Below are 23,443 nucleotides of genomic sequence, written 5' to 3' on the forward strand. Positions count from 1 at the left end.
TCCAGGGTAAGGGAAGAGTACTAGATGTTGCATCACAATCTCTTGAACCTAAAAACAACTATAATAAGGTTTGGTGCGTATTATGGAAGTCCAATGGAAGGGAGCCAAGAGTTTTGTATACACATTGAGAAAAATTCACATTAGAAGTGGCTTTTGAGTAGGCTTTAAGGAGGAATAGGAGTTCATTAGAGAATGGAGAAGGGAAGTTCAGACAGAGCAAATAGCATGAACAAAGGTACAGATGTGTGAAGGTCTAAGCCAAGGAATATTAGAGTAAAACGTGGTCTATCTTCTGCTATCTTAGAATTGTAGATTACCCATTGTCACCTCTTTCATCCCACAGATGTAGAAACAGAGGCCTAGAAAGGCCTGGCAACTTCCCCAAAGACAGACAGATAGAAAAGCCGAGCCCAAGATTCCTGTTGCCTTGTGTGGTCTTTGTCCCACTTACTAGCTTTCCTCCTCACAAATGGCTTTGACCAAGTTCATGTTATTTCTTTGCATGCATTTGTCTGTAGACTTTATGCTGCCATAAATAGAACCTTGCTAGTCCAATGACTTTAAAAAACAACAACAAAACGCTATTATTAAAATAATTTCTAATATATAGGAAAGTTGCAAAAATAATATAAAACCAATTCAGAGAACTTCAGTATATCCCCCAGATACCCAGATTTACCAACTTAACAAATTTTAACATTTTGCCACATTTGTTATATAATTCTCTCTTTCTCTAAACATTTGAAAGTAGATTGCATATATCATGCTCCTTTAATATTTAATGCTTCCATGTATATTTCCTAAGAACAAGGCTATTTACTTACGTAACCACATTAGGTATGGTTATCAAGTTCAAGAAACTTAATTGCTATAAAGTATACAATCTATATTCCAGTTTTTTAATTGTCTCCATTATGTCATTTTGGGCATAATGCTCGAAGAACTCAGTCCTTATATCAAAACAACTATTAAGCAGACAGGAATTGTCTGAATCTACTATTTCGAAACTCAGATTCTAGTTGTATACTCTATAGCTTCCAGGGAAGAGTGGGAGGAAGAGGCTGGTAAATTATGGTAAATAACCAGTAAATTGCTTTCTCCTCTCAGCAGTTACCAGTGCCTAGTCCCTACTCTCATGACAGGCAGCAGCTTGCTGGTGAGAGAAAGGGACCTAAAAATCCATTTAGATCCAGTGTGGGCATGGGCCAGTCACTGATTACAGCTTTTGATTAGCCACTTTGAATCACTGGGGGCCTGGTTCTAAAGGCTGCCCTTGTTCCAGCTCACCGTGGACAAAAGCAACAGAGGAGACTTAAAGGCACTATGCTTCTTCAGAGTTGAAGGGCTGCATTTTCTGAGTAGATCAAGAAAGTGCAGCATTAGGGAGCATGGAAGAAGCTCCTAGTGTCCTTCCTGGTCCCTCTCTCACCTCATATTCAGGGTAGTTAGGAACTGACTGTCACTCCCTTTGGGGGTCCCTGGCATTGTTCAGGCCAGCTTGCCAGAATATTCTCTCCAGGCAAAACCAGCTTGAGACAACAAAAGCAGTATAAGAAACAATTGAGGTGGAGACTTGGGGCAAAAACATACCTCCTTTAATTAAGTCTAGCTGTGGAACACCTGAGAGAGGAAGAAAGTCTGGCTTCTGGAAAGAAGGGGCATTCATACTCCTATAAATGGGAATTCCCAAGGCCACTAGCAAGCACTAACACAGGACAAGACATAGGCCTAGAAAAACAGGGAGTGCCTTACACTTTGCATTCACCTTGGTTGGACCTTCCTGAAGGGGTGACATTCAAGAAAATCTGTCATACTACCAACTGGCTACACATTCAAGAAACAGACATCTCAGGGAATAAATCCCTTGTGACATTTTAAAGTATTAAAATTTTAAAGTATTAAAATGTTACAAGACAAACAATGAAACAGGAAATGATGGCCCATTACAAGACAGACAATGAAATAGGAAATGATGGCCCATCAAAGGACGAGAATAAAAATCCAAATAGTATCAGTGAAGAAGACTGGATTGTGAACATAGCAGACAAAGATTTGAAAAAAATGATTTCATTATTCTCAAGGAGATGAAGGAAAGTACAGAAAAGAACTAAAGGCTACTAGGAAAACAATGAATGAACAATATGCAAATCTTAATAAAGGTAGAAATTTGAAAAAGGAACCAAACTGAACTATTGGAATTGAACACCACAATAACTGAAGTAAAAAATTCCCAGGAGGGTTTCAACAGCAGATTGGAGCTGGTGGAAGAAAGAATCTGTGAACTCAAAGACAAGACAATTGAAATGAGTCAGGCTGAGGAGCAGAAGGAAAAAAGAATTATAATAAGTGAAGGTAACCTGGGAGACCTCGGGGACACCATGAAATTACCTATGTATGCATTATGGAAATTCAGAAAGAGAAGAGAAAAAGAAAGGGACAAAAAAGGATTATTCAAGGAAATTCTTAGTGACAGTAAACATCTGAACTTAGCAAAAGATGTGACTGTGTATATCCAAAAAGCCCAGAGAACACCAAACAGGATAAACTTGAAGATAAAATGCCATGTCACAGACTGATTAAACTGTCAAATTCAAAGGACAAGGAGAGACTTCTGAAGGCCGTCAGAGTAAAGCAACGTGTTACATACAAGGTAGTCCCAGTTTGATTAAATGCCTCAATCTCTCATCAGAAACCATGGAGGCAAAAAGGCAGTGGGTTTAAATACTTTAAAGTACTGAAAGAGAAAAATTGCCAAATAAGAATTTTATATCCAGGAGATCGTCTTTCAAAAATGAGGGAGAATTTAACACAATTACAGATAATCAAAAGTTGAAGGGGTTCATCACAGCTAGAACTGCCTTAACAAGCAATGCCAAAGGGAGTTCTTCATACCGAAAGGAAAGAACACCAGACAGTATTTTAAAGTGGTATAAAGAAATAAAGACTTCTGGTAAAGGTAACCATTTTGGGAATTATAAATGCTAGAACTATGGTATTGTATTTTTTGGTATTTAACTCTACTTCTTACTTCTTGAAAAATCTACAACAAAGGTCCTAGAGCCAATAGATGAATTCAGCAAAGTTGGGGGGAACAAGATCAACACCAAAAAAATCAGCAGTGTTTCTATATATTAGTAATGAACAGTAGGGAGAAGAAATTTTTAAAAATCCATTTACAATAGCAACTAAAAGAATCAAATATCTAAGAATAACAAAGGATGTAAAGGACTTGTACACAGAAAACTACAAAATATTGCTATTAAAAGTAGTTCAAGAAGACCTAAATAAATGGAAGGACATTCCATGTTCAGGGATTAGAAGACTAAATATTGTTAACATGTCAGTTCTACCCAAGGTGATTTACAGATTCATTGTAATCCCAGTCACAATTCTAACAGCCTTCTTTGCAGAAATAGAAAAGCCATCATCAAACTTACATGGAAGGGTAAAGGATCTTGAATAGCCAAAGCCATCTTGAAAAAGAATAAAATTGGAGGATTCACACTTCCCTTAAAACTTATTATTAATACAAAGTCACAGTAATTAAAAGAGCATGGGGGGAAACGGACTTGGGCCAGTGGTTAGGGCGTCCGTCTACCACATGGGAGGTCCGCGGTTCAAACCCCGGGCCTCCTTGACCCGTGTGGAGCTGGCCCATGCGCAGTGCTGATGCACGCAAAGAGTGCCGCCCCACGCAAGGGTGTCCCTGGTGTAGGGGAGCCCCATGCGCAAGGAGTGCACTCCATAAGAAGAGCCGCCCAGCACGAAAGAAAGTGCAGCCTGCCCAGGAATGGCGCCGCTCACACTTCCCGTGACACTGATGACAACAGAAGCGGACAAAGAAACAAGATGCAGCAAATAGACACCGAGAACAGACAACTAGGGGAGGGGGGGAATTAAATAAATAAATCTTTTTAAAAAAAAAAAGAGCATGGGATTTCATAGTGGTCCCAGGAGGAGGCATGAAGCAGGGGTGGGGCAGGCCACAATAGATTCCCCACTCTCCCCACCCCTAGCCACCATCGTGTTGGGCAGAGGAGACCTGCATGCTAGGTAGGTTTCTTCCTTCCTTTCCTCACTGTCTCCAGCTAGGTACTAGAGCTGTTCCTACTATGGATGGCCAGTTATGGCCACCCTCCAACCCCAGAGGGGAGAGGAGCCAGTGGAGGGCCTGCATGTTTTGCCTGCTCTGTCCTGGGCTGAGAGGGCTCCTGGGGAAGCAAGGTTGGCCAGGGAATATAAGCTAGGGGCAGCAGTGAGCTAGGTCTGGTCTCTACCAGGCTCTCTGATAATCGAGACTAGCCTCTAGTCAGCTGGGAATTCTGAAAACCCTGAGTTCTTCCTCTTTTGGGTACTGGGCCAGGCCTTTGACCTCAGAGAGCACACAGAAGGGTGTGGTAGTGCCATAGCACAATACTGTTGTTTTTCCCTCCAGATATCAGGATTTGATGATTTCCCCATCAGAGGGTATAGTCAGGGCTAAGGAGACCAAGAATGCATATAAAGACAGGGTTGAATTTCCCAAGTTACCCAGAGGAAACCATGTATAGATGGGGCTAGCAGATTCTTTCAGTATTAAGTGAAGCAAAGCACAGGGAAGCCCCAGCAGCTTGCAGGACCACAGCCCCACCTTGCAGAGACCCTGACTCGCCAATCCTTAGCTGACATAATTCCCTGCTGTTTTCAGTCCCACTGGGGCCACTGTGGGGCCTTCATATCACTCCTTTTGCTCCCCCTGCTCAGAGCATAGGGTCACCCTCCCCTGGCCCAGTGTGACATTCCCTTCCCCCTTGCCCTTTGTCCCATGGAGTGTGAGGCTGCATGAGCGGAGCAGAGGTCCTGAAACTCTTGACTCTGGGGGGCCTGGGACATGTAGGATCTTGCTGGACTGGGTCCTAGATTCCAGAACTGTTTCCAGCAGGACATGCTCAGTTATGGGTTAAAGTTACTTCTTTCCAACAATTTCATGTTTTCTTCTGGACTCTTAGGGGTTCGTTGTCTCTCTTCCCAAGCTGTGAGCTCAACCTAGATGCCCTTCCCTGCTCTGGAGCTTATCTATCTATCTGTCTATCTGGAGCTTCTCTGTCTGTCTGTCTGTCTGTCTATCTATCTATCTATCTATCTATCTATCTATCTATCTATCTATCTATCTAATTTATCCTAGCTATCCATCCTATCTATCTATCTATCTATCTATCTATCTATCTATCTATCTATCTATCTAATTTATCCTAGCTATCCATCCTATCTATCTATCCATCCTATCTATCTACCTCCCTCCCTTCCTCCCTCCCTACCTCCCTCCCTACCTCCCTCATGGTTCCTGGAAGCATGTGGCACAAGGAATGGGATGAGGAGGATGGGGGGGCTTCTCCTACATTGCAGTTATGGGCTGCCTAGGACCTAGAACCCATAGGAGGCTGAGATATTTCTAAAGCCCAAGTAGGGACCCAAGGAGGTAGGCTGGGGCAACAGTGGACCCACTGTAGGCTAGTTACCAGTCTGGGGCCCTGGGGAGCCAGGCAAACTTAGGAATAACCCCTTCCCGGGGCACCTTTGTCTGTTAAGAAATGAGAGTTAAGCACCCTCTGTTTTATTTACACTGGAGAGGAATTAAGAAGATCTCTGTGTATATGGAGAATTGTCAATAAAAAGGCCTCAGTATGCAAAAAACAAAAACAAACCAGGATAGACATATCTACTATAGGAATCAGAAACCAATCCTTACATTTATGGCCAACTAATTTTTCACAAGGGGGCAAAGACCACTCAATTGGGAAAGAATAGTCTCTTCGATAAATGATGCTGGGAAAACTGCATCTCCATTTGCAGAAGAATGAAGGTGGACCCCTACCTCACACCGTATACAAAAAATTCAACTCAAAATGCATCAAAAACCTAAATACAAAAGCCAGAACTATAAAAATAGTGGAAGAAATTGTAGGGAAGTATCTTTAGGACCTTGTGTTAGACAGTGGTTTCTTAGACTTTAAAACTAATACACCAGCAACAAAAGGAAAAAGATAATATGACCTCATCAAAATTAAAAACTTTTAGACCTCAGAGGGCTTTATCACAAAAGCAAAATGTCTGTACACAATGGGAGAAAATATTTGGAGACCCAGTATCTGGTAAGAGATTAATATCCATGATATTAAAAAAAAATCTTTCAACTCAACAATGAAAAAACTAACAGTCCAATTAAAAATAGAGATTAAAGGGAAACGGACTTGGCCCAGTGGTTAGGGCGTCCGTCTACCACATGGGAGGTCCGCGGTTCAAACCCCGGGCCTCCTTGACCCGTGTGGAGCTGGCCCATGTGCAGTGCTGATGCGCGCAAGGAGTGCCGCCCCACGCAGGGGTGTCCCCCGAGTAGGGGAGCCCCCGCGCAAGGACTGCGCCCGGTAAGGAGAGCCGCCCAGCGCGAAAGAAAGTGCAGCCTGCCCAGGAATGGCACCGCCCACACTTCCCGTGCCGCTGACGACAACAGAAGCGGACAAAGAAACAAGACGCAGCAAATAGACACAGAGAACAGACAACCGGGGGGGGGGGGGGGGATTAAAAATAAATAAATAAATCTTTAAAAAATAATAATAATAAATTATATTTTTAAAAAAATAGAGATTAAAGTCTTAAATTGATATTTTTCCAAGGAAGATATACATATGATAGATAAGCAAGCCCATCCCTGAAAAGTTGCTCAACATCATTAGCCATTAGGGAAATGCAAATCAAAACCCCAGTGAGATACATTTCACATCCACTAGGATAGCTTTTATTTAGGCAACAACAAATATTGTTGTACACTGTAAATAAAGGACTTTTGTTAATATCAAAATTATAAAAATGTACTTTCATCAGTTGTTACAAATTACCATATCAATGCAAGGATTTAATAATGCTTGGTATAAGGAAATTCTGTATTTTATTCATAATTGTTTTGTAAACCCACAACTTTTCTAATAAAGAAAAATAACGCTTGGCAAGCCATTTGTCCTCTTTGCATGTTAGTCTCCTTTGTTCTTCAGACTGGAACTATTAATGCTGTTCTTGACCATCAGTATTCTGAAGGTCAAATCCCTTAATGCTCAGGAGTTCAATTCAATAATGTTTGAATGCCTCCTCTGTGCCATGCTTGTGAAAACCTTGGAAATTTTGCAAATATAAGGTGATACTATAAAAAGTGACTGGTTGGAAGTTAAACTATGAGTAATGGTTGCATTTTGTTTCCTCCCAAGAGTCACAGACCACAGTAAAGTTAACTTGCACCCACCCACATGGGATCTTACTCCCGTTACGTAGTTCAGTATATGAGTGTTTATATAGCTTTTTATTAATACTTCTATAAAGTTTCACTGTGGAATACAGAGCAAAAAATTTGCTCTTAATAAAAAATACCCTGATGGCATTTTTAATCCCAATTAGCTTGGTTCTTTTGTCTCCACTCAGCATTGTTGAGTGTTGGTGGTGGCTACAATGCTACTAATCAGATAAGAGTTTACCAGACAACCACATTCTTATAAGTCATGTTTAGGGTAAGGTAACACTTGAGCTATTTAAAATTGATGTCTTTGTATAAGTTCCCCCAATACATGAGATCATTAGCATAGATTCTGAAGAGTGGAAATTACTTTTAGTCTTCCAACAGTTAATAAAGCCAAAGCCCTTTATGGGTTCTTTTTCATTGAGTAGAATGTACTGAGAGGAGGGAAATGAGAAAATTGCATCACCTTGATATTCCTATAAATCTTATTTTCTAAAAGCTGTTAAACTTGTCATAAGCCAGCTACACTGTGGCCACAGCTATATGTCTTAATCTGTCTCAGCATTGCTGTTGGAGTTCACCCTTGAAATTTGCAAAAACCTTTGAAAAACTCTTAGCTCCATTTCAAACTCTAAAAGAAGGATGGACTTAAAGCTCCCTATCTTCTCGTTTTTCAGCTTCCTACCCTTTGCAGCTGGCTTCTTGGTGATCGCTCTGTATTTAGATATTTATCTAGAGGTCTGGCTGATGACTGGGCAATTCAGCTGCTAATATAACAGCATCAGGTCTACCTCTCTGTGTGAAATGCCCATCAACCTCATTTTGTTTGTCCATGAACAGCATATGAATCTGGGTCTTCTAGCTGCCTGCGCAGTGTAAAGTAAAAGCCCTTGCCAGCACAGCCTGTCTTCTGGGTTTGGATGCAGTTCAGGAAGTGTGCAATTAGCGGACTCTGCTAGGACCTTTGCTCTACAGAAAAGGGTGATTCCCCTCACCTCCACTTGAAAATCTGGGACGGCTAGTTCTCACGTTCTCTGACTGCTGTTATACCTCATAGGCTGGACAAGGGCCTGGCCCTTTATTCCCACCTTTAATGTGCATTTGTTTTTTAAGATTTGTTTATTTATTTCTCTCCCCTTCCCAACCCAGTTGTCTGTTCTCTGTGTCTATTTCTGTGTGTTCTTCTTTGTCCACTTCTGTTGTTGTCAGTGACATGGGAATCTGTGTTTCTTTTTGTTGCGTCATCTTGTTGTGTCAGCTCTCTGTGTCTGTGGCGCCATTCTTGGGCAGGCTGCACTTTCGTTTGCACTGGGTGGCTCTCCTTACGGGGTGCCCTCCTTGCGCGTGGGGCTCCCCTGCACGGGGACACCCCTGCATGGCACGGCACTCCTTGTGTGTGGGCCAGCTCCACACGGGTCAAGGAGGCCCGGGGTTTGAACCACGGACCTCCCATGTGGTAGGCAGACGCCCTAACCACTGCACCAAGTTTGCTTCCCTTAAGGTGCATTTGTAATTGTGGATTTGAAAATTCAGAATGAGCTGGCAGTCTGGGCTTTTTGGATGAAAATCTGTTTTAGACTGCCAGAGTACAGTTTGGTTATGATAGAGGGAGAATTTATTGAAATTTCATTATTTTAGGAGAACTTCTTACTAAATGAGAATTTTGCTAGAAGAAGAAAGACTAAATTGTGTAAAGGGAGAAATCCCCATTTGGGGGTAGGGGAGGCAGGTATGAAGAGTTGAAATAGAAATAAAATCCAAACAAAAACCTGATGGCCCCAATATTTAACCTAGGATAGTATAACATATCTAATGTTGATATCATTTGAGACACAGGAGTCCTGAGAGGGAAATTCTTGAGAGAAATCCATAACAGATCTGCTTTTATTTTTTTCCTGGGATTCACTTTTCTGGGTAAATAAACATAAATGGACTTCTAATACAATCTGGCAAAAAACAATTGAATTACTCGTCTATTTAAGGTTTGCTGCTAATTCTTTTCTAGCGGTTATTTTCAGACTGTAGTTTGTGATCATAAAATCAAGTAAAAGAAGAAATAGAAAATATCAAAATTCATTCATACTAAGAGTATTGTTTTGTGAAACCTCTTTTAAAATGTGTTAAAATTGTCAATACAATATAATTATTATAGGTTTTAATGTTCATTTTCAAACTCTATAATTACAAAGATAAAACACCTTTTTCTCAAGGAGCTTGAAATAACATATTTTCTATACCTGCTACTCAGTATATATTTCTCTGTGTGTGGTTCAGTATTTTATACTCTGAACTTTTACCTTTTCCAGAGACTTGGAGCTGTATCCGTGGGTGGGAAAAATCTGTTTTTTTAATTTATTAACTTGAAAGTTGCCTAGTTTTTATAGCTTTTAGATTGGGATTGTCAGTGAAAGACATCTTGTCCAGAATTTTTGGTGGTCATTAGCCCTTGCCATTTGTAGAGAGATGGCACCCCAATTTAAGTAACTTTTTCCTATTTGGAAACCTGCTATTAGCTTCTAAAACTTTTCCCAAATGGGATAGATGTAGCTGATTATTTCTTCCTGAATCTCTGAACCTCATTTTTTTATAGCTCTCCTTCAGAAAACACATAATACCTAGTTTAAATTCAAGAAAAGCAGTTTAAATGGGGAAGTAGTTTTGTAGAATTGTCCATTCATGTAATTGCTGTTCCCTATTCTGATTTCTCCTCTCCCAGGGAGAGCAAAGCTTTATACTTTGATCACCAGAGCAGTCTGTTTTGTGCTTTTATTTGTTATTGTAGTTTCTCCCGGCTGCCCACCAGCATCTCTTTTATAACCTATACCTCTGTATATTAAAGGTGCCGCTTAATGTGTGTGTGTGTTTTTTAATAAAGTTACTGCTCTAGAACTGTGTTTGCTTTCAAGGGAAAAAAATATTTCCAATTTACTGGCAATTAAGTGAACTGTTTGTTAGGGTCATTTCTGCCTTTGTTGCTGTTTTAATGAAGAGAAAACCAGATTCATTAGGACAAATGTAGCCAGGTTAGACTTGTTGTTTGAGTGGATGTTGTTAAAATGCTCAGCACTATGCTTATCAGTGTGGTGTTTCCTGAGATGCCTATGTATCAGTAGTTATAGTTTTGTGATCCCTTTTCATTTCGGCAACCTCGAAATCCAGAAGACTTTGAAAACCAAAAAAATTTTTCTTTTCTCTTTGGTGGCTCAACCTGATCTGAGCTGACATGAAGCTATTTAATTTGTCTTTTTTTTTTTTAATCTCAGTTTGAATTATCTATACATTTCTCTGAAGAAATATTGTTACCAGATTTTGTCTAGGTTCTTGACTATGCTGCAGAAATGAATTTCAAGAGCATGTTGGGTGAGTTAGGCCAGTAATTTATTCAGGCAGGGAGGGACGAGAAATGGGAGAAAATAACAGACCATGGGTCCCAGGTGAAGAGGAAGGGGATGAAAAGTGATAAAGAGGGCTGATTTACAATTCCCCATTATAGATTATAAATGCCCAGATTTTACTTGCGTGTCCATCATGGCAGAGGAAAAATGGTGAGAGCAGTGTGCAGAAGGCAGGAACTGGTCCAAAGGTGAGATAGCAAGTGAGAATGGAGGCCCTGTGCCTGCTTTTTAAACTGTTAATTATTCTACCCCTTTGCTAATAGTAGGGGAGAAGTTCCAGCTATTTGCTGTTTTGATTGATTACTCCCCCTCATCAATTCCCCATGAGTGCCCAATGATAAAGTCCTTGGGGAATATTAGGGGCTTTTCCTGGCTTCCAGAGGTAGTCTTATTCTGGATGACAGAATCTTGGGGGAGGGTCTTCCAGCAGTCGTCTTGGGGGTTACTGATATCCACGTGGACTCTCTGCTACGTTCCAGATCCACCCTATTGATTCCTTATTTTACTAGCCGGCTTCAATATTAATGTTTGATTAAGGAGACCCTGTTGAGAGTGTTATAATATTATGTATATAACCATTATTCTTTTCTAAAATGCAAAAATCTCTCGAGGTCTGAAATTTGCCCCAAGAGTTTTGGATGGAGGCTTGTTGATCTATTACAATTCACGGTGAACTTGTTACTGATCTTATTTCTTATTATATATCCTGTCAGTCTGAAGTGGTGAAGTCGGAAACTTCCCAGTGTAGTGTTAAGAACATGAGTTTTAGGGCCAGATAGATCTGGCCATAACTGCCTCTCTCCCACCTCAGTTTTGTCCTCTGTAAAATGAGCTCAGTGATGTTGCCCTCAGAGTTGATAGTGAAAATTTGATGTCATAATTCTTGATTAAAATTGATTTCTTTCCTCCTTTCTCTTTATAGTCTTAACCTAACAGGGACTTTTTTTACTTGTAAGATGAAACTTATTAATTTTACAACATATATATATTTATAACTGAGGGTTTTATCTATGCTTTTATTCTACTTGTTTTGCAAAACAATATTTATTTCTTCTTTTCTGCTATCTTTGGCCCCTAGGGGAGCACGTAACGTCAAGGTTTAAAAATGAAGTGGAGCGGATGGGTTTTGATATGAACAATGCCTGGAGGATTTCCAACATCAATGAGAAGTATAAGTGAGTTTGTCTGGGTCCAAGTGGACTGTGTTTCAGAGCCAGTGTCTTTGAAGAAACACCAGTTCTCATGTGGCAGAACATTTGAACTTAGGCTTTTTCTTTCAAATGGAATTTTATTTATTTAAGTCTAAATGCATGATCTTCAGAGTACTTCCTGAATCTTCTGTTCCCATTGCTATCACTCAAGTGGAAAATAATCTTTACTTAATAGCATCCTGGATCCATCCTTTCCAAACCCTTTCAGGTCTCTGTTCTTCCTGGCATGTTCCTGTCTAGATAATATTGTGTTTACCTGTAGGTAAGCAGTTTTCATTGTTCTGATCACCACTTGGCATTATGTTAGAGATAGGATCAGTAATCTCATAAGCAGAGATAAAATACTAGTTTTTATGACTATAATTTTATGCCAGATCCTATGAAATAGCCATACTCTGTTCTTTAATGTGTTTGATCTAAAACTGACTTTACAACTATGAGCCATTAAAATATTAATCATTATCAAATATTTAACCATTTCTTGTTTCCTTCAAAACTATAAATGTTTTCGTGGGGGAGGGCAGTAACTACTGTGATTTGGGTGATCCATGGTTCCTATAAAACAAAATTGTCCAGGAGATTTAAATTGATACACAACCTTCTTAAATTCCCCTGGAGCACACTGGAAGCATTAATCATTCTGTTGTTCTTTGAATTTTCTCAAATTATGATAGCCCTTTTTCTGGTCTTTTTGCATCAGAGCATTTCATTTTTCATGGGGAAAACTAGAACTAATTACTGTACACAGCTCTTAACTTGGCTTTGCCAAGGAGTTGAGAACACGGGGTATTCTGTTAGAGTTCGTAGCTACAGACCTGTCATACCTTTACCTGTTCTTAGTGAGCAAGTTGAAGCAGAGAATGGGATGTGGAAGAGATTGGAAGAGGGTCCTTTGAGAGCTGGAGACTGCCACAGCCTATATTCAGGTGTAACTCACCTTCTCTGCACTAGAAGCTGCTTATCTTCATTGATAAACTAGTACTTAATGAAGTGTAATACTAAAGGACAGTGAACTTAATGATCAGAAAATCATGTGGAGTTTTAAAAAAATGAATTAATCTAAATTTGTTGAGGAAATGTTTGCATTAAAAAAACCACTGTTTCGCAAATCCCTAATAAATTGTTTTAAAAATTAACTTCCTATCTTTGAGCTCACTAGTTTCACTTTAAACAAGTCTTCAGTGCATGGAAAAGTTCTTCCTACTGAAAAGGAAAAATGAGAGTCAAATTTTTTCTGAGCTTTAAAAACAAGATAAAAAAAAATGAGGCAACTCACAGCTAGACTATTAATCATGACCAGTGTATCCTAGGCTATTTTTAGGAGTTTGTGGGTAGGTGTTCAGAAGTTTATATAGCTACTCCAGTCATAGCCATTCTCATGGTTCACTGGCTTTTAAAAAAAATTCCTGATACTTAAATTTTTTTGGAAATTGAGAACAGAAGGCAGAATATGGGGTGGGGTGATAAAGAAAACTTCAACCCCTAAGCCATTTTATGTTTTTCCTGCCTCTTCCCCTAATGACTAGTGGTGGTGGTGATGGTGGTGGTGGTGGTGGTGTTTTAGGATATTAATTAAAGGCTTTATTGCCTTTACTACTGAAAGGAATATGTGGCCACGTGTAGAGGAGAAAGAATGTTCTATAAGTAAAAAACCTGTCAGAAATATTGCTTTCCAGAGCATCAGTTTGACTAGCACAAAGCTAGCTGGCATCTTCCCTAAAGATAAGAGAGCTCTTTCCTAAGTTTAGGTTGTTCTGAAGTATGTTTTGTAAAAATTATGATTAATAGCTTGTTCAAATTACTAACTGGCTTAATAGGACTGATTGTGCAGGCAGTTGGGCTGCTCTGTAGTACTGTTTCTACATAACCATGGCTTCACCTAGTACCTATAATTAGGACAGCCTATTTGGTTCATATCAAAGATACATCAGGTATTCTATGAGGTCTCTGGAAACTTGGAATTGTGGGTTCTTGTCATTCATATTTTTCCTTTTGACAAAAGCCTGAAAGACTTGAGGGTCTGGTAGAGAGACCCAGACTTGCACTTCTATAATTGTACTGGACACTGATGTGATTAGAAATGATCTATTATTAACTATATACATAAATAAAAACTTGGGAGCAGATGTGGCTTAAGTGACTGAGGGCTTGCCTCCCACATGGAAGGTCCCGGGTTTGATTCCCAGTGCCTCCTGAAAAACATAAGTGAAACAAATGAAAAAAAAACCAACTCGACTCATGGGAGTTGATGTGGCTCAGTGGTTGAGTGCTGGCTTCCGACATACGAGGTCCCAGATTCAATCCTGGCCCCCAGTACCTAATAAGAAACAAAAAAATGGGAAACGGACTTGGCCCAGTGGTTAGGGCGTCCGTCTACCACATGGGAGGTCCGCGGTTCAAACTCCGGGCCTCCTTGACCCGTTGGAGCTGGCCCATGCGCGGTGCTGATGCGCGCAAGGAGTGCCGCCCCACGCAGGGGTGTCCCCGGCGTAGGGGAGCCCCATGCGCAAGGAGTGCGCCCCATAAGGAGAGCCGCCCAGCACGAAAGAAAGTGCCGCCTGCCCAGGAATGGCGCCGCCCACACTTCCTGTGCCGCTGACGACAACAGAAGCGGACAGAGAAACAAGACGCAGCAAATAGACACAGAGAACAGACAACCAACGGGGGGTGGGGTGGGGTGTTAAATAAATAAATAAATCTTAAAAAAAAAAAAAGGAAACAAAAAAATACTTCAGGCAGCCCATCCTATTGAGCTAAGACTCAAGTAAAGCTCTACATTGCCTTTTAGCTTGCTCTTTGGTAGCTTGACCAACATCCTTATGCTAGCTCATCTTGTGTCTTTTCCTCCTCTTTCTCTCTCCCCCCTTCCCTTCTTCCCTTCCTCTCCTTCTATCCCTTTGTCACCTTCCCTTTTAGGCTATGTGGTAGCTATCCACAGGAGCTCATAGTGCCTGCCTGGATCACTGACAAAGAACTAGAAAGTGTTGCAAGCTTCAGGTCCTGGAAGCGTATCCCTGCCGTTGTCTACAGGTAAGGAAGCCTGATCAGTCCTCATGTGGTCTGGTGCTCACACCATGTAATCTGCTGTCTCTGCTGCTGCTCACCTGAGAAGGAGGTGAACTTCCCAAGCATGTCTTTTCTTCCTTATTTCAGAAGCTGCTCCTGGGAAACGGATGTGGCTCAACCAGTTGGGCTCCCATCTACCATAGGAGGTCCAGGGTTTGAGGCCCAGAGCCTCCTGGTGAGGGCAGGCTGGCCCACGTGGAGTGCCGGCCCACGCTGGAATGCCGCCCCATGCAGGAGTGGCCCCCTGTGTGGGAAGGTCGCCCCATGCAGGAGTACCAGCCGACACTGAGCTGGTGCAGCAAGACGATGCAATAAGACACAGAAGAGAGAAAATAAGATGGTGCAGCAAAAAAGAGTTAAGGTGGCGCAAGAGAGTAATCGCCTCTCTCCCACTCTCCGGAAGGTCCCAGGCTCAGTTCCCAGAGCCATCTAATGAGAATATAAGCAGACACAGAAGAACACACAGTGAATGGACACAGAGAGCAGACAGTGGGGGGGATGGAGGGGGAGAAATAAATAAATCTTTTAAAAAATCTTAAAAGCTGCTTCTCCAGTAACATGCTGGTAGCTACTGCATCTAAAACACTAGCTGTTTACGAGCTGGGATGAAAAAGATGAACAGTCATATTTGCAAAATGGTCAGTAAGATAAAGGGTAAAGAACAAAAAGTGGGAGCTTAAAAGCATGGGAAGAGTTCTAGCCAGGAAAAAGATGAGAATTTTTATCCCATTTTTGCCCATCTGTAACTTTGAACAAATTGCTTTGGCTTGCTAAGCTGTAGTTAGAAAAGGAGATAATTCTGCCTTATCTGCCATGCTGGTTGAATCATATGGATATGTGAAACATCTTTGAGAATTGTCTTGCTTTGTGATATGTGGTGTCACAGAAAGAATACGAGGGTATTTACATTTCACAGTCAAGTAACATTTGTCAGGGGCAGCTTCTTAATGAGAAACTGTCTCAACATTGCCTTTAATGGAAAGATGGAATGTTAATTTGCAGAGGAATTGAGGGGGATGGGTACATACATACAAAGGCAGGCAGAGGCAAGAGTAGGTGAGTGTTAATGCAGGGAAAGCCCACCCACGTGCTTGCTTGAGTATGGACATGAAAGGAAGATCTTTGTGGTCTTAGGCTGTCCTTACCCAGCTTTAACAGATACAGCTCTGCCCAGCTTTGTGCTCTGTTGTGCACCCCCAATGACAGAATAACCAGGTTTGCAGAAGGCACTCAGATTTTAAAATCTGGGTTTCTATGTTGGTTTTAATAGGCGTTTTTCTGGATTGTTTTTCTTTCTCTTTTTTTTTTTTTGTTTCATTTCACTAGGGTTCACCTCTCATTTTCTCCTTTTGCCTACTTTGTCATTTGGGGCCATCTTTTTCTCTTCAGCCCCGCCCCCAACCATAGTTCTTTCTTTAATATTCCAGTTACTGTGTTTTGTTCTAGTGAACTTAGGTCATCACTTTGATGATGCCATGGAGGTTGATAGATGGGAGATGATACTGGCCAAGACCAGATCTAAGTCATGCCAGTGAAGGGGTCCCATGAGACAGGCCCAGTAGAGGTTCTTTAATAGTACTGAGGGCTTCTCTTGTTACTGGGGATTTGCTGGAGTGGTCAGGTTCCTTTCCTCCTCTGTCTTTTAGAACTTCACAATAACTTTCTGAACTAGGTTGATTGCGATAGTTGTCTTTAGACTATCTTCCTAGAGGACCTGAGGCTGCTGTGGGAAGTATGGGAGCAGCACATTTGGCTAAGGGCCAGCTTTGTCCCCTTGCCTTCAGTTATAACAACTCTGTTGAATGCATTAGCAGAGGAATTAGGGTTCTGGTAGGATTTTTGGCTAGTGGGAAGGGGGACCTCTATAAAGTTTAAAAAGAGAGAAAACCATTGACTTTGGCTAGTCTTTTGTTTTGTAGAAGAGGAAGACAGAGTCCAGAGATGGAGGGCCAATGTGACTTGCTTGAAGATATATGTAGAATAAGTGACAGGCCCGGGGACCAGTGTAACTTGATTGAAGCCACTTGCAGAGTAAGTGGCAGGCATGAGGGCTAAACTTGGGTGCCCTGGCTTCTCAAGTCAGTGACTTTTCTACATTCCCATTGCCTCTCCACAGTAAAGGTTACTGTCAGTTACTTCCATTTGTCAGTGGAGAACACTTTGCCTGCTCAGTCTCCCCAGGGAAACTTGTGAACACTGCTGGCCGAGTGACAGACCAAGCAGACCTTGGAGAGCTACCATCTGTAAGGGCTGTTTAGGATACCCTGATGGATGTGGTGGCAGGTGGATGTCTTCGCCTAGCTAGTATACCTCCATTCTCAGGTGACTCCTAGATGAGCAGCAACAAAGTGATTGATCTCGGGAAGCATCAGGTATTCAGGATGACAGAAATTTGTCATTCTTTTTGGAAGACCTAGCATTAGTTTTCCTGTATAGGAAACATTTTTAAAAAATCGTAATTTATTAGAGAAGTTGTGGGCTTACAGAACAATCATGCATTAAATACAGGATTCCTATATACCAACCCACCACCAACACCTTGCTTTGGTCTGGAACATTTGTTACAATTGATGATAGCACATTTTTATATTTGTATTAAGTAAAGTCCATGGTTGAATTTAGGGGTCACTGTTTGTGTAGTGTAGTTCCATGGATTATTAAAAAAATTTTTTTTGTTATATACTATCTAACAGTTCCTTTTGTAATCATATTCAGATATATATTTCAGTGTTGTTAATTGTGTTCACAGAGTTGTGCTACCATCACCAATCCATTACTAAAACATTTCTTTTGTTCCAGATAGGAACCCTGTATGGTTTACAGCCTTATCTTCCCATTTCCTCTCCCCACGCTGTTCCCTGCTAACTTACATTCTAGATTCTGATTGTATAAGTTTGCTTATTCAAATTGTTTCAAATCAGTGAAATCATATAGTATTTGTCCTTTTGTGTCTGGTTTATTTCACTCACATTTGTCTTCAAGGTTTATTCATGTTGTTGCATGTATCAGGATTTTATCCTATTTACGGCTGAATAATAAACTCTTTTAGGTACATGCCACATTTTTTTTTATCTATTCATTAGTCGACGGACATTTGGGTTGCTTCCATCTTTTGGCTGAGGTGAATAATGTCACTGTGAACATCAGTGTGCAAGTATGTTTGAGTCCCTGCTTTCAGTTCTATTGGATATATAAAAAGAAGTGGGATTGCAGGCTCTTACGGTAATTCTATATTTAACTATCTGAGGAACTGCCTGACTGTCCTCCACAGCAACTGCACCATTTTACCTAACCATCAGCAATGAATGAGTTCCTATTTTTCCATATCTTCACCATTTTTTAAAAAATAGTAGCTATTCTAATTCTAGTGGGTGTGAAGTGTGTATGTCATTGTGTTTTTTTTAAAAAAGATTTTTTAAAAATTTATTTCTCTCCCTTCCCCGCCCACCTCTCCCCGCCCCCAGTTGTCTGCTCTCTCTGTCCATTTGCTGCATGTTCTTCTGTGTCTGCCTGTATTCTTGTCAGCGGCACCCAGAATCTGTGTCTCTTTTTGTTGCGTCATCTTGCTGCATCAGCTTTCCATGTGTGGTGCCATTCCTGGGTAGGCTGCACTTTTTTCACACTGGGCAGCTCTCCTTATGGGGCACACTCCTTGCACATGGGGCTCCCCTACGCAAGGGACACCCCTGCATGGCATGGCACTCCTTGTGCGCATCAGCACCACTCATGGGCCAGCTCATACAGGTCAGGAGGCCCTGGGTTTGAACCTTGGACCTCCCATGTGGTAGGCGGACCCCCTATCCATTGGGTCAAATCTGCTTCCCTCTATTTCTTCTTAAGTCAATGTAGTTAAGAATTTCATCTAGGTTATCTAATTTATTGGCATACAGTTGTTCATAGTGTCCTTTTATTGTGCTTTTTATGTCAGTGGTGTCAGTAGTACCGTCCCCTATTCTTTTCGATTTTCATTTGTTCCTCTCTTTTTTCTTTGTCAGTATAGCTAAAGGTTTGTCGATTTTGTTGATCTTTTCAAAGAACCGTTTTTTTTTTAAAATTCTGTATTTTTTTGTTGTTGTTGTTTACTAATCCATTTGCCTTGTACTAATCTTTGCTATGTCCTTCCTTTTGCTTGCTTTGGGTTTAGTTGCTCTTCTTTTTCTAGTTCTTCCAGTTTTGAGGTTGGGTCTCTGATTCGAAATCTTTTTGCTTTTGTAATCTAAGCATTTAGAGCTATACATTTCTCTCTCAGCATTGCTTTCACTGCATCCCATAAGTTTTGTTTTTTTCATTTTCATTTGCCTGAAGATACTTTCTAATGTTGCTTCTGACTTTCTCTTTAATCCATTGGTTATTTGAGTACATTGTTTAATTTCCACATTTGTGAATTTTCCATTTTTTCCTTCTGTTTTTGATTTCTAGCTTCAATTCGTTGAGAGAACATATATTATATGATTTCATTATTTTTTAATTTATTGAGGCTTGATTGTGACCCAGTGTTATGGTCTATCCTGGAGAATGATCCATGTGCACTCAAGAAGAATATATATTCTGTTTTTGTTGGGTAAAACATTCTTAATGTCTCCTTGGTTTATTGTATTATTCAATTCCTGTACTTCCTGACTTTTCTTCTGACTAGATGTTGTATTCATTTTTTAAAAAAGATTTATTTTATTTATACCCCCCCTCTTGTTGTCTGCTCTCTGTGTCCATTTGCTGTGTGTGCTTCTTTGTATGCTTGTCTTCTCTTTAGGTGGCACTGGGAACCGATCCTGGGACCTTCTGGAGTGGGAGAGAGGTGCTTAATCTCTTGTGCCACCTCAACTCCCTGGTCTGTTGTATCTCTTATTGTCTCTCCTCTGTGTCTTTTTTGTTGTGTCATCTTGCTGTACCAGCTCTCTGCGTGGGCCAGCACTCCTGTACAGGCCAGCATTCCACTCCAGCGGTCAGCTTACCTTTACCAGGAGGCCCTGGGAATCGAATCCTGGACCTCCCATATGGTAGATGGGAGCCCAATCTCTTGAGCCACATTGCTTCCCTGTTCTATTCATTATTGAGAGTGATGTTTTAAAGTCTTCTACATTAGCATCAGTTTTTCTTTTCAGATCTGCCAATATTTGCTTCATGTATTTTGGGGCTCTGCTGTTACCTGAATTTTCGCCTGTGATTGACTTTGTGGTTGAAATTTTGACACGTGGAAGACCTTTGTCGAGAGGGATCATCTAGAGAGAGCAGCTGGAGTTTGGTTTAGTAGAAGATTTTGGGGGGTTTAGGGCATGAGACCCAAAGGAGGCAAGTGTTTAGAATCACAGGCCTGGGTTCAAGTCTTTTCTGTGGCACCTTGAGCAGGTGGTACGTTAACTGACTTTAGCTTGTTTCCTTATTAGTAAAATGAGAACCGTAATTCTTACTTGCAGGAATGCTCTGACATCTAAATGAGTGCCTCTAACCACTGGACTTTTTTGTTTTTATATTTTAAAATTTTATTATCTTTTTTTTTTTTTAAGATACATGGATCACACAAAATGTTACATTAAAAAAATTTAAGAGGTTCCCATATACCCCACTCCTCCCACATCAACAGCTTCTTTCATTAGTGTGGTACATTCATTGTATTTGATGAGTACATTTTGGAGCTTTGCTACACAGCATGGATTATAGTTTATGTTGTAGTTTAATACTCTCTCCCAGTCCATTCAGTGAGTTATGGCAGAATATACAGTGTCCTGCATCTGTCCTTGCAATATCATTCAGGATAACTCCCAAGTCCTGAAAATGCCCCAATATCTTGGTTTTCACATAACTTTGTTCAATTTTTAAGAAGTCATTCTATTTTGCTCTAGAACTATTTTTTTTTTAATCCCCCTCCCCCCCAGTTGTCTGTTCTCTGTGTCTGTTCACTGTGTGCTCTTCTGTGACCGCTTCTATCCTCATCAGCAGCACTGGGAATCTGCGTTTCCTCTTGTATCAGCTCTCCGTGTGTGCAGCGCCATTCTTGGGCAGGCTGCACTTTCTCTTGCGCTGGGAGGCTCTCCTTAAGGGGTGCACTCCTTATGCATGGGGCTCCCCTACACAGGGGACATCCCTGCGTGGCACGGCACTCCTTGTGTGCATCAGCACTGCACGTGGGCCAGGGAGGCCCAGAATTTGAACCTTGAACCTCCCATATGGTAGGTGGATGCCCTATCCATTGGGCCAAGTCCGCTTCCCTAGAACTATTTGAGATGCCATCTTGTAATGTTCACATTCTCCATTTTCCCAGTTTGCAGACTTTTTGGACTCTCCCTGAGCTTTGGCCTTACCTATGACTTAATTAGAACCTTTTTTGTGCAAGGAGGCATTCCATTGAAATACTAAGGTTGTAGGCAAGGGATTTATCACTTTGTGGAATTCCTAATGAGGTAACCAGTTCGTTCGTTTAGTCTATGAAGGCAAATTCTGATTGCCACCGTGAATAGAGAAATGAAAAAGTATTTGCTTTAGGCTCAGAGGAATCCATTAAGTTTTCAGTCTCTCTTTTCATCACTTTTGTTTTCAGACACCCTTAGAAAAGTAGGTCACCAAATTTACCTGTCACTCTACTGTTAAGGATGACAAAGGAATTAGAGAGGAGTGAAAGCCGAACAGATATATGGAGTTTTGTCAGTGATCAGCCCAACGTGAATGCCAGCTCTGGGACCAGCAGCTGTATTAGATCAGCAGCCCTAACAGAAAGCATTTGTGAGGCTTACAGACTTTGGGCATAAGGGAGAAGGACTTGCATTTTTAAAGTAAGAGGGGTCAGGTAAATTCTTTTTTTTGGCGGAGAAGCCTGGGTGCAGCTTGAAGGAAAAACTCTTAGAATGTAATAAAAATGGAAGCTTTTTTTCTCTTCTAAAATTTATCTTCCAGAAGAGTATGAGCCTAGGATTTTTCTGCCTTGCAAAGACTGTAGAATATATATAAATGAAAAAGTATTTTATTTCCAGTATTTCAGAGAAAATCTGCTTTCAAAGGTTACAAATGAAAGTTCTAGGTGTGCAGTCTGTGTAAAATCAGATAGGCTTCCTGGACCTGGCTTTTGTCTCAGAACACGTGTCATGGATCTCTAAATGTCAGACTGTGTTACTGTATTATTTGGGAGCTTTGTAAGGGGTATGCTGAAGAATGTTTAGGTCCTATCTTGTTCTCCAAACCAAGGATACTTCACCACTCTTTGCTATGCCAACCTAGGTGGCAGGATATCTCTGAATCTGACATATAAATTTAGTTGTCTGTAGACTATAGCAATCATTCCTGATGTTACTAGCAGCAGTTACTTGACAGCACCATGCTGAACTAGTCCCTGATTAGTAATTTCTCCTACTGTGATGAGAGAGTGCTTAATTGGATTTATTACTGATGGCAGAGATTGCTCTAACACATCAAGATGGTGTGAAGGTTGCCCATCTGTAGTGCAATTCACAGCTCCCCTTTGTGGATGAGGTGATTATTAGAAACTCCTAGTCATTTAGGGTCCTTGCCTAGCTGGCTAAAATAGGGGTAGTTAAAACATTTGTATGTTTCTTTATAAAATTGAAGCAGCCATTGTTTTAATAGGGCTTATCCATGGTTCTATTTGGTAAAATGATAGAAATGCTGTTATTTAGTAGTTTGGGGTATAGCTTTTTAGTTAGTTAATCTTCCATACACTCTAACCATTTTAGAAGACTGCAGAAAACAGTACTGATTGCAACACCCCTCTGAAATCTAGCTATAATACCTTAAAAACCCAAGACACAGATTGAAGAGTGCCATCTACTGTTCCTCTTGGGTACTGCTGGGAAGAATTGCTGAGAGGATGCTCTCTGTAAGGGCATTGTCAGGCTCTTCTATGAAAGTTTGGAGCCATTCAGCTCAGCGCTTACCCAGCATCTATTATATGCTAATAGGCATTTTAAGAATAAATGAGGTTTTATTTTCCATTTTGGCTCCATATAGCAGATGAATGAGTTTGGCATGTTGGCAATAGATGGTTCCATTTGCCAGATTTTAATTTATTGCTTGTGAATGTTAAGATTAAAACCAAAAGTCTTTCTCACATTGTTCCCTGAAAAAGACCAATAGATTTATGAGTATGTTTTATTTAACTTCATCTATACAATACATAGGTATTTATGTGGGTTTATACTGTGTGTGTGTTTAGAAACAAATTTAAAGGGAGGTAAGAGATTGACAGTTCCCTCTGGGATACAGAAATAGGGCCTTGGGGGACAATTTGATTTTTTAGTTAATAGCTTTTTAAATTCTGCTAATTTATTTCTACAGTGAATTGGTTACTTTCATAGCTTTTAAAAATAACATTTAGAAAATTAAGATATAGTTCACATTCCATATAACTCACCTATTGAAAACATACAATTCAGTGGTTTTAATATATTCACAGTTGTGTAACTGTCACTACAAGTAATTTTAGTACATTTTCATTACTCAAAAAGAAATCCCATACCCTTATCAGTCACTTTCCATTTACCCTGAAACCCTCCAGCCCT

The 23,443-nt window shown here is 40.6% G+C and overlaps 1 protein-coding gene across 33 annotated transcripts in view; it reads left to right on the forward strand.

The window, feature by feature from the left end:
• Positions 1–23,443, forward strand: part of MTMR3 (myotubularin related protein 3) — a 184,607-nt gene that overhangs the window by 140,201 nt on the left and 20,963 nt on the right. For 29 of the 33 annotated variants that reach the window (XM_071209862.1, XM_071209872.1, XM_058281625.1 and 26 more), the window contains 2 exons: positions 11,738–11,834; positions 14,787–14,900. In XM_071209862.1, the coding sequence (XP_071065963.1) occupies positions 11,738–11,834; positions 14,787–14,900 (211 nt within the window). The remainder of the gene's footprint in view (positions 1–11,737; positions 11,835–14,786; positions 14,901–23,443) is intronic. The other 4 variants (XM_071209876.1, XM_071209871.1, XM_071209877.1 and 1 more) reach the window with 1 other exon arrangement.

The sequence above is a fragment of the Dasypus novemcinctus genome, chromosome 19 (assembly GCF_030445035.2).
Source record: "Dasypus novemcinctus isolate mDasNov1 chromosome 19, mDasNov1.1.hap2, whole genome shotgun sequence".
NCBI classification, from domain to species: domain Eukaryota; kingdom Metazoa; phylum Chordata; class Mammalia; order Cingulata; family Dasypodidae; genus Dasypus; species Dasypus novemcinctus.